This window comes from Callospermophilus lateralis, chromosome 7, assembly GCF_048772815.1.
Source record: "Callospermophilus lateralis isolate mCalLat2 chromosome 7, mCalLat2.hap1, whole genome shotgun sequence".
Lineage (NCBI taxonomy): Eukaryota > Metazoa > Chordata > Mammalia > Rodentia > Sciuridae > Callospermophilus > Callospermophilus lateralis.
Window position 1 is genome coordinate 107,228,629 of NC_135311.1, and position 19,348 is coordinate 107,247,976.

At 33.0% G+C, this 19,348-nt stretch overlaps 1 protein-coding gene across 3 annotated transcripts in view; it reads left to right on the forward strand.

Annotated features, from left to right (window-relative positions):
* Window positions 1–19,348, forward strand: part of Spata6 (spermatogenesis associated 6) — a 119,624-nt gene that overhangs the window by 34,948 nt on the left and 65,328 nt on the right. For 2 of the 3 annotated variants that reach the window (XM_076860446.2, XM_076860447.2), the window contains exons 4-7: window positions 3,459–3,500; window positions 4,919–5,043; window positions 14,277–14,357; window positions 18,655–18,948. In XM_076860446.2, the coding sequence (XP_076716561.1) occupies window positions 3,459–3,500; window positions 4,919–5,043; window positions 14,277–14,357; window positions 18,655–18,948 (542 nt within the window). Of the gene's footprint in view, window positions 1–3,458; window positions 3,501–4,918; window positions 5,044–6,743; window positions 6,753–14,276; window positions 14,358–18,654; window positions 18,949–19,348 lie in introns of those variants that run through there. The other variant, XM_076860448.2, reaches the window with a different exon arrangement.

A 19,348-nucleotide genomic window follows, 5' to 3' on the forward strand; every position in this document is an offset into this window, starting at 1 on the left:
TATTATAATATCTTTTATTAATTTTTATTGCTTTACTATATTGCTTAGAACTCCAGTAAAATGTTGAAGTCAATGATAGCAGTAATAGCAATAGTATGAAGTAAATGTCTTACTCTTGACCTCAGAGGGAAAGTTTCAACTTTCACCACTTGATATTTGCTTACTTTAGGCTTTGGTTAAAAGCCTTTATCAGATTAAGACATTTTTCTTCTGTTTTTGTTGCTGCTTTTTTCTTCCTTGTAAGTAATGATGGCTCAATTTTATGAACCATTGTTTTCTACTTTATTCTTTTAATGTGGCACCTCATATTGCTTTATTTTTTTAATATTAAGCCACATTTATATGTTGGTGGAATTGATTTGATAATATTTGGGTTAGGATTTTTACATATAGAATGTCAATTTCTTTTCTTGTGAGGTTCTTGTCAGGTTTTGGTGTCAAGGTTTTGATGGGCTATCATAAAACAGTTTGGGACAGGTTCCTTCTTTTGTTGTTTCTTGAAAGAGTATACATATAATTGGCATTTTTAAAAAAATTGAAATAATTTGCCAGTGAATTTTTCTGGATTAAAGTTTTCTTTTTGTAGGAATTTGATTTTATTCATATATTCTTACTTTGAAGTAAATCTTAGCTGTCATATCCTTTCATCTATAGATATATGAATATCTAAAATATAGGACTTGGTCACACCTAAAATGTGAGCAATTTTTTAAATATCAAATATCTCCTTAGGTCACATTTTCCTAATTGTGCTATGGTTATTTATTTATTTTTTATTGGAATTGAGATGCAAATAAGGTATATCCAATAATTCAGTAGCATGGAATTATTCATAATATCCTCCTAGTATTTTTAAACATCTTTTTGTGTCTCTGTTTATTCCTGATATTTGTAATTTTGTGTTTTCTTTTTTTCTTTTGGCTAGTCTTCCCAGGGATTTATGAAGTGATGAAATGGATCTTATAATATTGGTGGCATTAGTTTAAGACTACTTCTTCTTTTATAATATTATTAAACTGGTTGTCTTTTAATTGTTACATGTTATATCTTTTTCTATATTCTTATTTTCTGTTTTCCTGTGCCCTAATATTTTACATATATGTCTTATGAATACCATGTGGATAGAGTTTTTAAAATTCAATATATATCTTTTAATTTATCTGTTTAAAAATGCATGATAAAATTATAGGACTGTCAAAACATAATATTTTCTCTCAAAGGGGCACTATCATCTGCAGACTCTATAGCCAGTTGAATGCTAGCTGCACAAATGGCTTTCCTTCTCTAAGCATAGGGTCTTGTTTGAATGAAATAACAGCCTGCATAATATGCTTGGTGCATAGTAGACATTTAATAAGCATGGTTATTATTGTTACTCAGATTGCTATCTTGAGTAACAATAATAATTGCTATCCATGTAAAAGGCTAAGAAGGCTAGATGGGGGATATATAGTTGGGTAGTTTCCTTCCCCCAAGGACAAGCCTAGAGCTGGCTGAATTTGGACATTTCCTTTCCTCTGGGTAGATTTGAACTGTAGTTCAATTATTTTTTCCTGAGGGAAGGTAATGTTAAGAAGAGAATGCTCTGGAATATTCTATATGCTTCCTTTTGCTCAGGAGGTATAAGAGGATTTTTCTCCAATATTCACAGTGAGGATCTGGTACAGTCCTGGAGGTAAAACTCACAAAATATGACCTCTTACTCCATGACAGGGTCTTTCTAAACTTAGATCTCAGAGTTGTCCATATAAAGTCTCCAGAAATTGTCAGTTATAATTCAGGTTTTTCTCCTCTAGCACTGATTCCCATAGATGATTTTTGCCTGTGAATTTCTGCTGTGTTAAGTTGTGAATCTCTATATCAACTTGTCTTTCTGATTTTGGGGAAAGTGTTTTTTCCTCTGACCTCACTTTTCTCATGGATCTAAGAAGAATGGTGAATTTCAGCATTTTACTTGTTAGGGTGAAGACTTCTAAGCTCAATATATACCAGATTAATAATGGGAAGTCCTATTAGGAAAATTTAAATCCTGTCTAATAACTTGATTTTCTGAATCTTCTGTTGAATCTCTTTTTATTTCCTGTATTTCTCTTGACTTTTGATCCCAGTTATGTATTTTCCTATATATGTATCCAGTCAGTTCTCCTTAAATGCTAGATCTTATAAAAATTTTAAAAATAATTATAGTTTTCTGTGAAAATGTTTTCCTTCAGATAGGATTTATGATTATTTTAGCAAATTGGTAGGAGCCATGCAATTCTGTATTATGTTAATTCAGTCAGGATTTATATTTCAAATTGGGGTCTTAATTTTTATTTGGCTATTTATTTTTATTTTATTCTTTATTTTAGGGTTTATCTTTTCAGTGATCCAAACATATAATTCAGCCAGTATATCAGGTCATTGGTCTTTATTTCCAGGTCTTTTTTCCTTGCTCTTCCCAAGGCCAGGAAACTCCAAGGTTTATTTATCTTCTTCATGAGTTTATCAGAAGTTGTTTTCAGGTTCTCATCCTCTTAAACTGCCTCTGTCAGAATTGTCTGATACCAACAGAGAAAATAGCCTCAAATGACAGGCTCATCTGTCTTTCCTTCTTACATGAGTTTCAGACTTGGTCTCCTGTGCCTTTAAGCATTTTTTTTTTTTTTTTTTTTTTTAAGTTTTCTACATTTTCCAATGGATTTTAGAAGGAGGTTTGTTTTTGAGCTACCTAATCTCCCAGATTGCCTTGCAATGTTGTATTTAGAGCCTTTGCCTATGCTGTTTCTTCTGCTTGGGAAAAAAAATAAATAAACTACTTCCCTAGTAGCCCTAAATCCCAGTTTATAATTTACTCATGCTTTAGATTAGAAGTACTTTCTCAGAGATGCTTTCTGCCTTCCTGACTAGAATAGGACATGTTGTTATAACATCTGATAGCACTATCTACAATGCCTATGTTGTACTTGTAGTTTATAATTGTATATTTATTTTTGTTTCCATTTTATTTAATGTTTGTTTTCTCAATGAAACTCAAGGTTCTTAAGAAGGAGGATTATATATATTTTTTCTCAGTACAGCCACAAGTTATGACTTAAAGGGAATATTTATTCCTTTGTTATATATTTCTTTATAGGTTAAATATATATATAGGACATTGAATGAGATTTTCATTGTTTGAAAATGACAAAGTAAAGAAAGGAGGAGATTATATCATTTTTGGGTCCTCAGAAAGTATATTTTATAAGGTTATTATAAGATATTTTGACATTTTAAAAGTGTAAGGAATTTTATAATTCACCTTAACTATACTTACCACTCCAATTAAGTAATAGACAATTTATGTTTATAAAAAAATATAGTCCACTAGATACAAACATACCTGTTGTCAGTGATTACTTTGGCTTTTAGATTAAAATAATTTGTTTTTGTTCATTATTAAATTGTTTACTTAAGGAAATTTTTCTTTAAACTCTCAGATGATACAGCAGTGTTCGAGTTGATACAGCTAGTTCCACCAGGTACTGTATGACTTATTTGGTAAAGTAATTGATACGGGAAATCATTTCAATGAAGTATTTTTTTAAAAAATCTCATCTTTTCTCCTTCTCAAATTAAAAATAAAGTTGACATTTTACCATTGGTTCACTATGTGTAAAATGCCAATGGGCCAAAATAATATAGAAAGATTGACATAAGATTGATACTTAATAATATAGAGAGACTGACATAAAAATTGGTACTTAAGCCCATTGATCTGAAATTGGATAAATAACAATAATTGAAACGGAATGTAACCTGTTAACATTCTAGGATATTTTAGTCAGTCATTAAAAATTGATTGTTTTTGAGATTTTTCTAAAATTTATTTTTTAGTCAATTAACCTTGCTTTTGTGTGTTGATTATTATTGAGAATGGAGGGGAATATATCCTTAGTTATATAGTAAACCTAGATCCCTGGATAAGGTCATCATTAAAATAGATGCTAGTTTTATTTCTGATTTTTAGGAGAAATCTGTATAATCAAATCATTATTTTATGTGAAAATCAGATGTATATTATTAAATGCTAGTAACCTGAAAAGTTTAAATATTACATATATACCTAATTCAGGTAGCTACAAATTGTACAAATTATACAACTATTTTTTTTAACAGATAGGCAGAAAGGGAAAAAATAGGAGATAGAAAAATTGTAGAGAGTGGTAATTACATTTTAGATGTATAAATGTCACACCAACTTTTTATTTATTTATTTATTTATTCATTTTGATACCAGTAATTGAACTCAGGGGCACTCAACCACTAAGCCACATCCTCAGTCCTATTTTTATTTTGTTTAGAGACAGGGCCTCACTGAGTTGCTTAGCACCTCACCATTGCTGAGGCTTGCATTGAACTTGCCATCTTCCTGCCTCAGCCTCCCCAGCCTCTGGCATTACAGGTGTGTGCAATCATGCCGGGCCCAACTTTTAATTTTTATTTCTTTATTTATTTTAAAAATATTTATTCTTAAGCTTTAGAGGTGGACACAATATCTTTATTTTACATTTATGTGGTGCTGAGGATCGAACCTGGTGCCTTGTGCATGCTAGGCGAGCACTCTACCACTGAGCCACAACCCCAGCCCCCAACTTTTTATTTTTAAATGGATTTTTTTCTAGGAACTCGTAGGTATGCACCAAGTTTACATGAATAGCCCCATTTTCTTCAAGCATGGAGTTGAAAAGAATTGCTAATATGTAGTATATTTCTGAAATTGAAAACATGTTAAAATATTTAATATGTGTCTGATTTTTCTTTCATAGAAGATAAACATGGCCCTGGAGCAGGTATCTAATAAGACATCAGGCAATATATAAATATGTTATACTTGACGATTTGGTTTCTAAATAGAATATTTTGTTATAATTTGAATCATAGGATATCTTTCTTGTAGTGGGTGAAACACTGTCTACATATGATGAAAATACAAGAGATTTCATGTTCCCGGGTCCAAACCAAATTTCTGGACACCATGATTCAAACCGCCAGGTTACCATGAGGAGGATTTCTGGTCTACGAGTAAGTGCTAACTATTTTCTGAATCAGTTTTTGTTATGTATTTATAATGTATTAATTAAAAAAATAAGAAAATAGAAGACTAATAGAATAGAGGAAAGGGAACGGGGAGGGAAGAAAGGAGGTAAAGGGGAAGTATGGAGGACTGAAGAAGTATCCAATAAATTTGTACAATTATGTCAAAATTAGCTCCCATATTAACTATAGCTATTAACTATATTAACATAAAAAAGAGCCAACATATAGCATATACCACCTTCAATGTGCAGAACTAACTCGTCTAATTTTGTTTAAAACTTAATTTTTAAAATAAAATTGTTATTTTAAACATCACGAAATGTAGTGAAAATAATTTAACAAAACTTAGGCTTGTATAACTCTATATTTCCAAGTATTCATATAACCTTATATTCTTCTGATCTCTGTTCCCCTCCCACTATCCCCATCCCATCTGTCTCTCTGTCTTTCTTTTTTCTCTCTAATAAATGATCAACAAATATGTGAAAGGATATTCATCTCATTAGCATTTAGGGCAATATAAATTAAAACAGTCATATGAGTTTACTTTTATAGCTGTAAGGTTGGCAAAATGTAATAACTCTGATATCAAAAGTATAAAGAATTGGAAACTTTTGTGTACAGATATGCCCTGAATATTGAACAAATCAGAATTCAAGATTATCTAGTGAAGACAAAGATTCTCATACATATAAACTTCTAGGTTTATATCTTACAAATACAAGAGACTTCTTAAGAATTTTCACTTGAATTATTGTTCATGATAGTGAAAAATGGAAATAATGAAATCTCTGTTAGTAGGTATTTGTATGGATTAATTGCAATATGTTCATGAAGTGGAAGTATATATTTATTCATGTAAAATTAAACCTGGGTTAAATCACAAGTTACTCTCCTATTGTTTCCTATAACTTGCTTTAAGTTTTTTTGGATGATTTAAAAATATTTTTATCCCTGAAAGTAGGCACAGAGAAACTGAGAGAAGAGCATTTTATTCAAATGAGGAAAAGAAAAATGTTGTTTAGCTTGAAATTATTTGGACTGATATTTTTTATACTAATTTTAGAAAATTTCAGACTAGTCTGAATAAGGAAACCTGGGTGAAATATGAGCCAATATAATGAATAATTTTTCCTGTAAGTCTAGGTTTATGATATGCTTTATTCAAACAAATATCAGTATCACCTTACTGAAAGCATAAAAGATGACCTATTAGCAAGACTATGAACATATGCCTCCTTTGGGATAATTTCAGTGTGTGTTAGCAAGCTTCTCTACTATAGAAGTCTTAAAGAGTGTTCCTAGAATCATGTTGAAATCCACAATGAAAAAATCAGTATATTGAAAATTTATGGTCTTTTCAAAGTAATTATTATACCAATATGGTATTAAGCATGTAGACTATTAACATGGATTTATCTTTCATCACTTAATTCAAATTATTTTTTAATGGATATTTAATTTTATTTATTTATTTATATGCAGTGCTGAGGATTGAACCCAGGGTTGCACACATGCCAGGCAAGTGCTCTACCACTGAGCCACAACTCCAGCCCTTCAAGTTACTTTTGAATATATTTGGAAGCTGTTATATTACTAAGGCAAAAAGTATACAAAAATTACTGCTTCTAATAATGACAATGTAAAGTTTGACAATTTTTCCCTCCACATAAAGGAGGGTTTCTGGTCTACGAGTAAGTGTCCATAAAACTGGACAAAATTGTTACTAACAACTTCAATGACAAGACAACTGAAAATTTCATGCTTGAAAAACTATTAAAGTGTTAGGTAAAAATAGCAATAGTTTCTGGTGTTCTTGCTTGGGATACTCATATACATTGCTTGTCAGTGCGTACTGTAAATTCCCTGGCTTAGGGATGAACACAATACCCAGCAGTTTTGCTGCCAGAGGGATCAGAATTAATTTAAGTGAGATTATGAGAATGGTGTTGTCAGCTAAACATTGTGAATTCAGTTGAAAGCAGATGAAGAAACACCACATTTTGCTGGACCAATTGCAATTCTTATTGGAGGGAGCAGCAGTACACCTTTAGGAAGTTAACAGGGAGATCCTAGAAACAAGGAACCAATAAAAGGCTGGCTGTAAAGCTCTGATTGTACAGAGGAGACAGTAAGAGTCCAGGAACAAGTGTAAGCCAAGCGAAACTGGCTGTTCCTTTGAATGCATTTCATAACCTATACACAGAGAGTCAACAGAGGGTCAAAGACTATGGGTTCATTGGATTACCACTACTTAGTTATGCATACGCAGTTAAGACTCCTAGAAAGAATATAAAAATATAAAAAGGCACATTTATAAACTGAATAGTAAAATGACAATTATAAATCCAGCCATATCAATAATTATATTTAAATATGAATGAAAAAAATGGTCCAATTCATAATTTGTTGCCCTTGCAGGCACCATGCACCCTTTTTCAGAATTCTTGTGATTCTGCATCATTTCCTATGAGACCCAGGTTTTTCCTCTGAACTCATCCATGGGGCAAGGATTCAGACCACATATGGGATTAAATCCTGGCATTGTAATGGACTATCTCAGAAACCTTGGGCAAAGCACAGTAACATGTAGGTGATACTGGATTCTTGGGGGGGACTAAGGTAACCTTATAAATGGTTACAGCAGAACTCTTAGTGAATGTTAGTTATCAACATGGTAGCAATGGATATCAGCTATGGATAGTGATGATGCACTGGCAATTATAATAATGTTTTTTTCTCCCTAAACTGCACTCCATAAAAAAGAATCTGTGACTTTCTCATTTTTAAATTTTAGCTTTTACCACTGTCACTTATATGGAGTAGGACTTAATAAATGCCTCTGTTTTGAACTGACTGGATGAATTGCATTTTGTTGTAAACTTTATAGAGAAACTGACATTTGAGATGGTATAATGTTTTATCTTATTTATTATTTTGGCTAAGTTATGGTGACCAGTGTTTAAACAAATGCTATTCTAGGTATTATTGTAAAGGCATTTGGTAGATGTGACTTGTATTTATGTATTTATAATGCATTACAATCAGTTGACTTTAAATAAAGGGTATTACTTTTGTTAATGTGGGGGGTTTTATTCAATCAGTGAAGACATATAGAGCAAAAACTATCATTTTTCTGAAGAGGGATTCTGCCTCAAGACTGTATCAGAACTACTACCTGAATTTCTACTCTGGCAGCCTGCTCTACAAATTGCACACTAAAGATTGCACATCGACTTTTTCCTGAGTATTCATCTTGTCAACCTTCCCCATGAATTTTGAATTTGTTATCTTCAATATAGCTCTTATATAAAGTAATTCCTTAAGATAAACCATTTTTTTCTCTCTATATAAAACAAACATATATATATATATATATATATATGTGCAGTCCTTGTGTGTGTTAGCTTATAATCACTGGGTTCAAAATATCTGATAAGACCAACTTAGAAGTGGAATGTTTAAAGTTTATTTTGATTCATGATTTCAGAGGTCTCAGTTCATGGTCAGCAGACTCCGTTGCTCTGACCTGAGATGAGGCAGAACTTTGTGGTGGAAGGGTGTTGCTTAAGAAAGCTGCTCAGTTTATGGCAGCCAGAAAGCAGAGAGCCAGAGAGAGGATAAACTCTTCCAGAGCATATCTCTTTTGACCTAATTCCTCCAACTAGATCCTACTCCCTTGGCATCAATGAATTAAATCCATCCATAAGAGAGTCCCCATGATCTAATCTCTTCCCCAAAGCCCTGCCATTAAGCACATGAGACTTTGAGGGGACAGATCAGGTTATTTTAGTTCTATTTTTCTGGAGCTACAGATAGACCTGGGATTTAAAAGGTCAGTTTAAAAAATGCTAAAATATTAATTGAGTACTTTCTATGTGACCAGCAATAATATGGGTAGGGTTAAAGTGATAAATCACAGTTCAGGCAGTGATAATATAAAATACAGTCATGTACTGCATAGCAATGTTTCAGTCAATGATAGATTGCATACAATGGTGGCCATACCATATGACTAGGTATGCAGTAGGCCATACCTTCAAATTTGTGTAAGTATACTGATTTTTCACTCTATAAAATTGCCTAATGCGCATTTCTAAGGATGAAGCACCATCATAGTAGCACATGACTGTATATCCAGAAGTTCTTTGTTACTCTTCTCTTCCAAAGACAGAAATAGTCCCACTCCTATTAAGTCATTGTATCTTGTGACTAAGGTATAAGACTAGCTCATTAAATGCACTGGGACTTCTTCCATGCTCTCTGGGATCACCCACTCTGGTGGAAGCCTATTGTGGTATGCAAGGACACTCAAGCAGCTCTGTGGAAAAGACAGAAGCTGGAGGGATTTTTTAATAGTGTTTGTGAAAACTTGAGGGTCCTTGAAGAAATTGTCAGATAAGCATTTGCAGGAAGTGAGGATGATGTAATTGGAAACTAGCAAAACAGGGAATTCTTGTTTTGTAATGACAGAATGTTTAACAACACATTTGTCACCTGCAATAATGTGGAATGTGTAAAGGATATTTTATGAAATAGGTGTCTTTCCAAAGAGGCTTTCAGACAGACTGTTAGAAGGGTTTTCTGGTTTCTTTTTGGTATTTAAAGCATAATATGAGAGGAGAGAGAGAGAAACAAAAGGAAAGGCTGTTTTTAAAAAGATGTAATTTAATGTTTCCAATGATTTTACCAACTTTCTCATTAGAAGATAATACTAAAATTAAGAAATGACTTCTGAATAAAAATTATTTCGGGCCACTTTCAGAAAAATATGTTCTAATAGTAAAACTGAAGATAAAAACTACAAAATCCTCAATTAAACCTCCAGAAAGATCCAGCACACTTCCTTAGAAAATCACTTAATCAAACATAGATTTTCTTCTATTTTTTTTAATCCCCTTTTATTTTGAATTAGCCACAGCATATTAGAGAGAATATTCGACCTTTGACTTTCAAAGACTGGCTTTTTCACTTATCATGGTAGTCCCCAGTTCCATTGATTTACCACCAAATGGCATAATGTCATTTTTCTTTATGTCAAATATACCACATTTCCTTTATACATTCATCCATTGAAGGAAAACCTAGACTTGTTGTATAGCTTGGATATTGTGAATTGTGCTGTTATAAACACTGATGTGGCTGCCTCAGTGTAGTCTACTGATTTTAAATCCTTTGGATACATACCAAAGGGTGGGATAACTGGTCATATGGTGGGTCATATGGTGGTTCCATTCAGTGTTTTGAGGAATCTCTATACTGTTTTCCAGAGTATTTGCACTAATTTTCAGTCCCACCAACAATGTATGAGTGTATCTTTTCCCCACATCCTTACCAACATTTATTGTTATTTGTATTCTTAATAATTGCTTCTCTGACTGGAATGAGATGAAATCTCAATGCAGTTTTTTTAAAATTTTTAAATTATACATGGACACAGAATCTTTATTTTGTTTATTTTTATGTGGCGCTGAGGATCGAACCCAGGGTCTCACATGTGCGAGGCGACTGCTCTACCGCTGAGCCACAACCCCAGCCCTCTCAATGCAGTTTTAATTAGCATTTCCCTAATTCCTAGAATGTTGAACATTTTAAAAAATATATTTGTTGACTATTTGTATTTCTTCTTTTGAGAAGTGTCTATTCAGTTCTTTTGTCTGTTCATTGATTTTTTGACGTTAAGTTTTTGAGTTATGTAAGGAATAATAATAAAGAGGATACAGAGACAAGGTACAGAGGCAGGGAAGGTGGCAGAGTGGCTGAGAGACTAAGCTGCCAAACTTTATTTATATTAATAGGTTACATTAGGTCATTAGTACCATAACTACATATTGTTTAGAGTATCAGTAAGATTGCTTATTCTGCAGTAACATTTCACAGTTACAATATGCAATGTTATGACCTTTGTGCAGTTCTCAAGAAAGTCCATTGTCTGATGTTACTGTTAGGCAGGCATATCCAGGAGCACCAGAGCTTGATGAAACATTGTAGTTGTCTAGCAAACAAGTTCCTTCATTCCCAGGAGCTATGTGCCTGCAATCAAGGTCAAGGCTTGATGAGGTTCTAACTCACAGGCTTCTTAGGACATTGCCATACCAGCTAGTCATTGCACATATATTAGCTATATTACTAGATCCTAAGAGAGATTGCACGACAATCTAAGGTGGGAAACAGGGTGCCTGTTACCTCCCAGGAGTTTGCTCACCAGGGAACTTTTCCCTCTAGATTTCCATGGTCAGAATCCCTACAGAGTTCTTTGTATATTCTGGATATTGATATCCTATCCGAGGAAAAAAACAAAATAAAACAGAAGAAGACCAGTGGAGTAGAATGAAAGAGAATTAAGGAGAGTGAGGTGGGATGGGATAAGGAAAGAATAATAAATGAATCTGATCTGATTTTCCCTTATACATATGTGAATGTACCACAGTGAATCTCACCATCATGTATATTCACAAGACACTAATTAAAAAAAAAAAAAAAACTAAGTATATAGCAGACAAATTAGTAAAGGGAAGGGAATAGGGGAAGGAAGAAGGGGAGAGAAAAGGGAGTTATTGGGACTGAATTACAACAAATTATATTCCATGATTTTATAATCATGTCAAAAAGAATTGTTATATATAATTAAAAGAATCAAAAAACAAAACATAGATTTTCTAAGATGCTTAAGAGCATTGTCTCTCAGCAACCTCAGAAGGATAACAACAGAAGGGTGTGGCGCTTGTCTTAAAAAAGAAAGAAAGAAAGAAAATGTAAAACATAAAAGAGCATTGTATTGGCGAAAATGCCACTAATTTGATCTGAAATGAAGAGAGACATACAAAGTGGAAATGCTTTTGTAACCTCAGTGTTCTTTCAATAGAACCCAAGCTCAGAACACTTCATAGCTTTATCTATATCCTGTTTCAAATTAATATGAGTCAGATAATGGAAGAGGCAAGAATGTCATACCAAGTAACATGGATATTTCTGAGTAGTAGTAGGATTAAGTCCTAATCGAGGAACTTTAAAATTTTTTCTGGCTGGATTTCAGAATTGTTATAGACCAGTGATCCCTGTTTATCTCTTGTTTTTTTTTTTTTTGTTTTTTTGTTTTTTTTTTTTACTTTTTGAACAAGAATATCTATAGTAATTGCCTTCTGCTTGCTATACTTGTGTACGTTGAATATTTGTGTTGTAGATAATTGTAGTTTGTAGGTCATCTGATGGTGAAGAACTATATTTTAGGAGCTGTTCTGAAAGGCACCTGAAGAACCTTACCTATACCAGGATATGATTTATGTGCCAACAGTGTGGATTTCAAGTTGACATTGTAAAATGATAAGAATACCTTTTTCCTCCTTTTTTTTTTTTTTTTTTTTTTAGTCTATGAAATAAATGTATTTTGTGGTCAGAGAACAGACTGGTGGTTTCAGACCTATGGACAATTTTTTTTTTTTTTTATATTGGGTCACTTTACAACTTAACTACATTCCCAGTCCTTTTTTAAAATTTATTTTTAATTTTGAAACAAGATCTCACTAAGTTTCTAGTACCTTGCTAAATTGCTGAGGCTAGCCTCAAACTTGACATCCTACTGTTTCAGCCTCCAGAGGCACTGGGATTACAGGTGTACACCACCCCACCTTGCAATCCTATCCACAATTTTTTTGATAAGTCCTCCACTGAAAAGGTAACCAACTCCTCTGTCCTTGAATATGGTCTGTACTTAGTGAATCTAAAAAGGAAAATGTGGTGGAAGTAACAGTATTTGTCTTTTGAGACTGTTCATTATAGCTTTCTTCTTGCTTTGCCATGGATCATTCACTTTGGGGAAACCAGTCATTATCATGAGGATACTCAGCAACAGTATAGAGATATATATGATGAAAAGGTGAATCTTGCCCCAAAACTGCAAGGAGACTGAAGCTTCCATCTAACAGCCATGTGAATAAACCTCCTTGGGAAGTAGATTCTCTAGCACCAGTCAAACCTCCATATAACTGCAGCCCTAGTGACATTGTAACTACAATTTCAGAAGAGATTCTTAGTCAGAGACATCTGAATCAATCTTTACCAGATTCCTGATCATTAGAAAATATGTGAGATAATAAGTAATTGCTAATGTTTTATACTGCAAGTTTTGGAGTGATACATAGTAATAGATAACTTACAAGCTGGTAGAGTAGATGCTATTAATAAAAGGTGTTTGCAGAAAACAGACTCTTAATTTGTAGGCAATTTATATTTACCTTTCCTGTTATAGGTGTGATATTCGAAACTTTAAACTCCATTTGTCACAGGTGGGGTTTGTATAGTCCATACGTAGAGGCCATAGTAAATGTCTGCTTCTCTCCCATTATATTAGAATGAAACTGCTCTGGGCATGGGTGTTACTCTTTAATGTTTGGTTGTGTACATACCAAATATTTTCTCAGGTAATTGTGACTACCCCTTTGTTTCCACTTATCTCAGAACTGTGTTCTAGCTGATGAATTAGTAATAGAAGCCAAATTCTATAGACCTTAATATCTGCTATATTACAGGAAAAAAAAAAAGGTTGAAAGAATTGGTAGAGACTTATCTTTTATTTTAAAAAAAATTGCATACCTAGGAGCTGTGATTTTCTTTAAGTTTTTAAAGACTATTCAGAGTCTTTCTTTAATTAATTCATTAATTTATTCATTCTGTGAAATGGACTGTTGAACCTGGGAGCACTCTTCCACTGAGCTTTATCCCTAGCCCTTTTTATTTTTTATTTTGAGACAAGGTCTCACTGAATTACCTTGAACTTAATCATCCTCCTGTCTCAGCCTCCTGAGTCTTTTTTCTTCAGTTTATTTTAATTTTATTAGTGTGTTATACATATTAGTTCAATTTCTTTATTATATAGTTAAACATGTCCTAAGTTGTTAAAATTAAAAGAACTGAAGTTCGTTATGTATAATATCACATTTTTACCTTAATATTATATCATGATTTACAAATCTTAAAACATTTCAACCAGGAAATACTGTGATACTGGTAAAAAGAATCTTAATTATTCCATAAAAATATAATCACTTATAATTAAATCATCATGGATAAAACACTTTCTAGCTAAAATTTGGCACTGCTGTATTGTTTTGATCTTTTAACAAAGTCTTGGACTTGACAAGTAGTTGTTACTTTAAGCCATCACTAACAATTATCTATTTTAAATGGAGTCTAACAACTCTCTTTTTTTCCCCTCCCAGGGAATTGCTCCAAAGCTGGAATTTTCTACAACTTCAGTGATTACTGAATGTTTGATAAGTTCAAGGAAGTGCCGCACTCAGGTTAAAATTATTTATTTAAAGTATTGAATAATTTATTTGTTCATATTTATGCCTGTTTTGCAAACTTTATCTTGCTTTTTGGCTACAGTTTTCACTTTCTTTTTTTAATCTTTAGTTTAAAACAATTAACTAAAGTATTTAAGTTTGGTTACATCTTATTAAATGCGAGAATGAAAAGCTTGGTACACATGATAGAGGTGCCAGGATGTTTTTGCCTTCTCTATTTTTACTTAATGGCTTATTATTATTTTTTTAATGCAAGGAAATTAGGCTGCCAGAAAGGTGTTGGAAAAAGATGTCCTGTAGAATATTAGACTGGAGACTTCCAAATGTCTTATATGAGTTACAGATTCCTGTATGAAGTTTCAAGGATACCTTTTAGCAAATGACAGAAGTTCTCAAACTGTTAGTTTCTTGAATGTCTTGTTCCCTGAGGGACTGTTACTCAGTTTAGCGGCCATACTAATGCTTCAAAGAATGAATGCTTAGACATTCTAGCCTAAATACCTTCTGTTTGTGAAAACTGCCTTTGATAAGCTAAGATATCCATTCTGGTCTAACTTCTAACTAAGAGGGTGGTCTGATGATGGACATACCACCTCTCCACAGAGTATCTAATAGTTTCTAGGCACCCACTTGTAAGTTGCATTATGACTAGGTAACTATGACATATCTGTGATGAAAGACCAGTAATATATGAAGCCCCGAGGATTCAACAGGCCAGTCCTGGGCTTATCATGGAGGAGTAGGATGTTCGTTTACTGTACCACCAGTTTTTAAGTAAATTTTGCTAAGGATGATAACTACCATCTAAGCCCAGAGAGGTAAAGTATAGCCATAGAATTATTATTGTTGTTCTTATTTTTTGAGAGCGAGGGTCCTCATCATCATGCTCAGGCTTATCTCAAATTTCTGGACTCAAGCAATACTCCCACCTTACTCTCTAAAGCAGTTTGGACTACAAGTGTGAGCTACCACACTGGGCTTTAGATAGATTTATTTTGTTTAGCAAGATATTTAGTATTTCAGAGTCATACTATACTTATTTATTTCTTACATACAAATTGAACAAATCTGTTAGGTACCTAAAAATTCTGTTTGCAATTACAGAGATGTTTTACTTTTTTTGAGATGTGTGTGTGTGTGTGTGTGTGTGTGTGTGTGTGTGAGAGAGAGAGAGAGAGAGAGAGAGAGAGAGAAAGAATATTTGTGTATACCAATGGTACCTGATACTAAACCCAAGGGCACTTTACCATTGAATAACATCCCCAGTCCTTTTTATTTTTTTATTTTGAGACAAGGTCTTTCTAAATTGCTGATGTTCTCCATCTGATGGATGGGTAGGAAAGCTTTTTTTTTTTTTTTTCTTTTTAACTTTTTGTTTGAAGTATAATATCCACGCAGAAAAGTGTAGACTTTCTAACTGTACAGCTTGCTTAGTGGAAGAGCCCTTTCTAAATGCAAAGCCCTCACCCATCAGTAGTTGCTTTGCACTTAAAAACTACCATTTTTCATTGAAAATTATTGGCAATGTTCTCTCTCTCTTTTTTTTTAACTTGGAATTTCATTGTTTGGGGGTATTTTTTGGTCAGGATGTGAGATAATAGGCTTCAGTGTAAGATTTGTTTAAGAAAATTTAGCTTTAGGTCTATATATGTAGCTCAAGGGTAGGGCACTGGCCTAGTATGTGTGAGGTCCTGAGTTCAATTCCCAGGACTCAAACAAAAACAAAAAAATATTTAGAAAGTAAGCTTTAGAAATTTTCTGAGTTTTGGTTCTTTTTAAACCAGCTCTAAAGATTAAGTTAGGGAATATATTCAGTGTGCCTGGCATATAACATATCATTAATGAATTTTGTGACTGTTGATAAGGCCATTTTTTAAAAAAAATAAGGGAGATATCTAGTTCATTGATGTGAAGGCAAGAAGGTTTTCAGGAGTTAAGAGTGGACAACTGCATTTCATATCTGTCCTTAAACCAAATGTGCTGTTGACCCTTTTGGCCAAAGGAAGCTACATGGCCAAACAGGGATATCATAGGAGGAAGAGCTATCTTAGGTGTAGATACAGGAAAGGAAATTAGTCAGGCAGTCATTTTGTAAACAGTATAGCACAGCCCTAATTTAAATCTTATTAGGCATGAACAGAGTGCATTAAGGAATGTGTAGGATTTAGACAGCATGTATTTTTAGTAGATACTATGTAGTTTATTATTTCCTCTAATAGTATGCAGCATTCAAAAACTTTAATGAAGAGAGAAGATATGGTTAGTTATTCAAGGTTTGGTATAATCAGAGTTGGGTATTTAAGAAGGAACTTTAAGTATTGCTAACAGGGATAATTATGAAGTCAGCTGGGTCTGGATACTAAAAAGGTATAAAGGACCACAGCAAATAGGTCTAGGTACTAAGGAGGTTATGAAGGCAAATCTCAGTGAAAGAAGTAGGTTGAGGAAAAGAGCTTTAGGTGAACAGTTGGGGATGCTTTGGATGTGTGTATATTGATGAAATCCAAGATGCTGTAGAAGAAATAAAGCTGAGAAACAGGAAGCTTAATGCCAAGATCTTTCAAAGATATTGAGTGAATGTCTTAGTAAATCTCAGATTCATTCTAGTGCTAGAATCCTTTCTTCTATGAGTCAGGATGATGTCATAAAGGTGGATGAGGGTAAAGAGAAAAATTCTGAACTTTTGAAGGCATTGAACAAAGTGGGAGAGGTCCAAGAGTTTAACAAGAACTACAGAAGAAAGAAAGATGAAACAATTTGATGCAGATGGTCTGTATGAAATTCATAACACTTATTTTTTCTATTTAGAAAAAAATATTTTCCTTCCTATATACTATCTTATTTTTTAAATTAAAAAAATTTTAAATTGTTTTGGGTTTTTTTTTTTTTTTTTTTTTTTTTTTTTTTGGTGCTGGGGATTGAACCTAGGGGTGCTCAACCACTTTAGCCACAACCCCAGCGCCCTCCCCCCCCCTTTTTTTTTTTTTTGAGATAGGGTCTTGCTCAGTTGCTTAGGGCCTGGCTTTGAACTTGCAATTATCCTGTCTCAGTCTCCTGAGTCACTGGGATTATAGGTGAGCGGTACACGCCCGGCCTATTTTAAAAAGTTTATTTATTCTTCTCCCTTCTATTCACATTAGTATTTTAATTGCTTAGATACTCTTAGCAAATAGGAAGTGCAATTGAAGAAGTACAGGAGGAGATAGGATTATTGGTTTTTACAAATGATTAAAGTTAGGAAAACATTTGAAGATTTTCAACTGTTCATTTTCTCTTAATTGAAAAGCTTCTTATAATATTAGATAATGAAGAAATCTGACATTACTTATAATCCAACTATTAAGTCATTTATAAAGACAGAATCTTTTAAAATAAAATGTTAATTCTAATAACACAACAAAATTAGAGGGGGGGTCTCATTGTGTTGTCCAGACTAGTCTCAAATTCCTGAGTGCTTGCCATCCTCCTGCCTCCACTCGCAAGTACCTGGGGCTACAGACAACTTGCCACCATGCCTGGCTAAAGTTTGCTTTATAACTTCAAAAACTGACTGCTTCCCAGTTTACAACAACACAAACTGCAAGTTATTAAAGTTTATATGCTTTTTATACATTTTTTACTTTTATAAAAATATGGAACCATAATTAAAATGGTATGGTTATCTGTCATTTATCTGTAAAATTATAGCTTGGAAGGGCTCTTAAAATCCTTTCTACCTTATGTAACCAAAACAATATATTACATTAAAATAGGTATAAAGTACTTCTTCAGATTCATGCTGTGCATACTTATATGATTATAGCAGGATGAATGAAACATTTTTCCAGTTTTCATAACAATTTCATAATAAACTAATTGGATATGTGTACTTTTAACAATATTAAACATAGTTCTTATAAATTGTATAGCCTATATATTTGAATATTTAAATATAAATGATACCCAATGTTTGCATTAATATTTTAGTAGTATACAGAAAAACAATTTTTTTCTGACTTTGTTTCTTGGATTTTTAAAATGATTAAATATTGGGCTTTAATTTTTATAAAGTACTTCTTAGACTTAAGAAGGAATTTTGATACAATATACTTTATCAATCACTATACAAAGAGTTATCTTGTAGAATACTGATTTGACATCTCCCCAGGATTAGCACAGGAAAGACTGATGATCCAGTTGGCTTTGATAGATTTTTTGGTGTCTTAGTTAAATTACTTTAAAAGTTTTTTTCTACCTGTAGGATTTTAAAAAATATCTTCTGTCCAGGTTAATTTTTATTTTTTGTGTTTAGGATAAATTTATTTACCATTCGGCTCCAGTTGAAAAATCACACGGCAGACTGCAAAGTAGAACATCTAGATCACAAAAGAAAAAGTCCAAGTCACCTGAGAGAAATAAATATTGTGTAAATGCAAAAAGCTACGAACAGCCTACAATTTCTTCAAAATCACACTCTCCATCTCCCTACACAAAAAGACGCATGTGTGAGCTATCGGAAGACACCAGGCGGCGGCTGGCCCATTTAAATCTGGGGCCGTATGAATTCAAAAAAGAAACAGATAAACCTCCATTTGTGATTAGACATGTATGTACTCTCCTAAGCATTTCCATTTGAAACTGAGCATATCTGTTGTGCCACTAGAATGTTTTTCTAAACTGTCTTTCAATTTCTAGTTTGTATTAATAATTCTTTCCTGAACTGGGTTAGCCAATAATCTAAAATGAAAAATTAACATAAAAGAACATGCTTTTTCAGTCTTTAAACCTGACAGAAATCAAGCTTCATTTTGAATGCCATGTTAAATCCTCTGAGTATCCATTTCCTTTCTTCTTATACAGCAGTTTAATAACTCTACAAATTGAACTTGGTTGTCATTGACATTAACACCAAAATGAGACTAGGATTTTAAAGGAGAACCAAATATTCTTTATGAAAAAGCACTAGAATGAATGTTTGAGATTTACTAAGACATTCAATTTTTAAG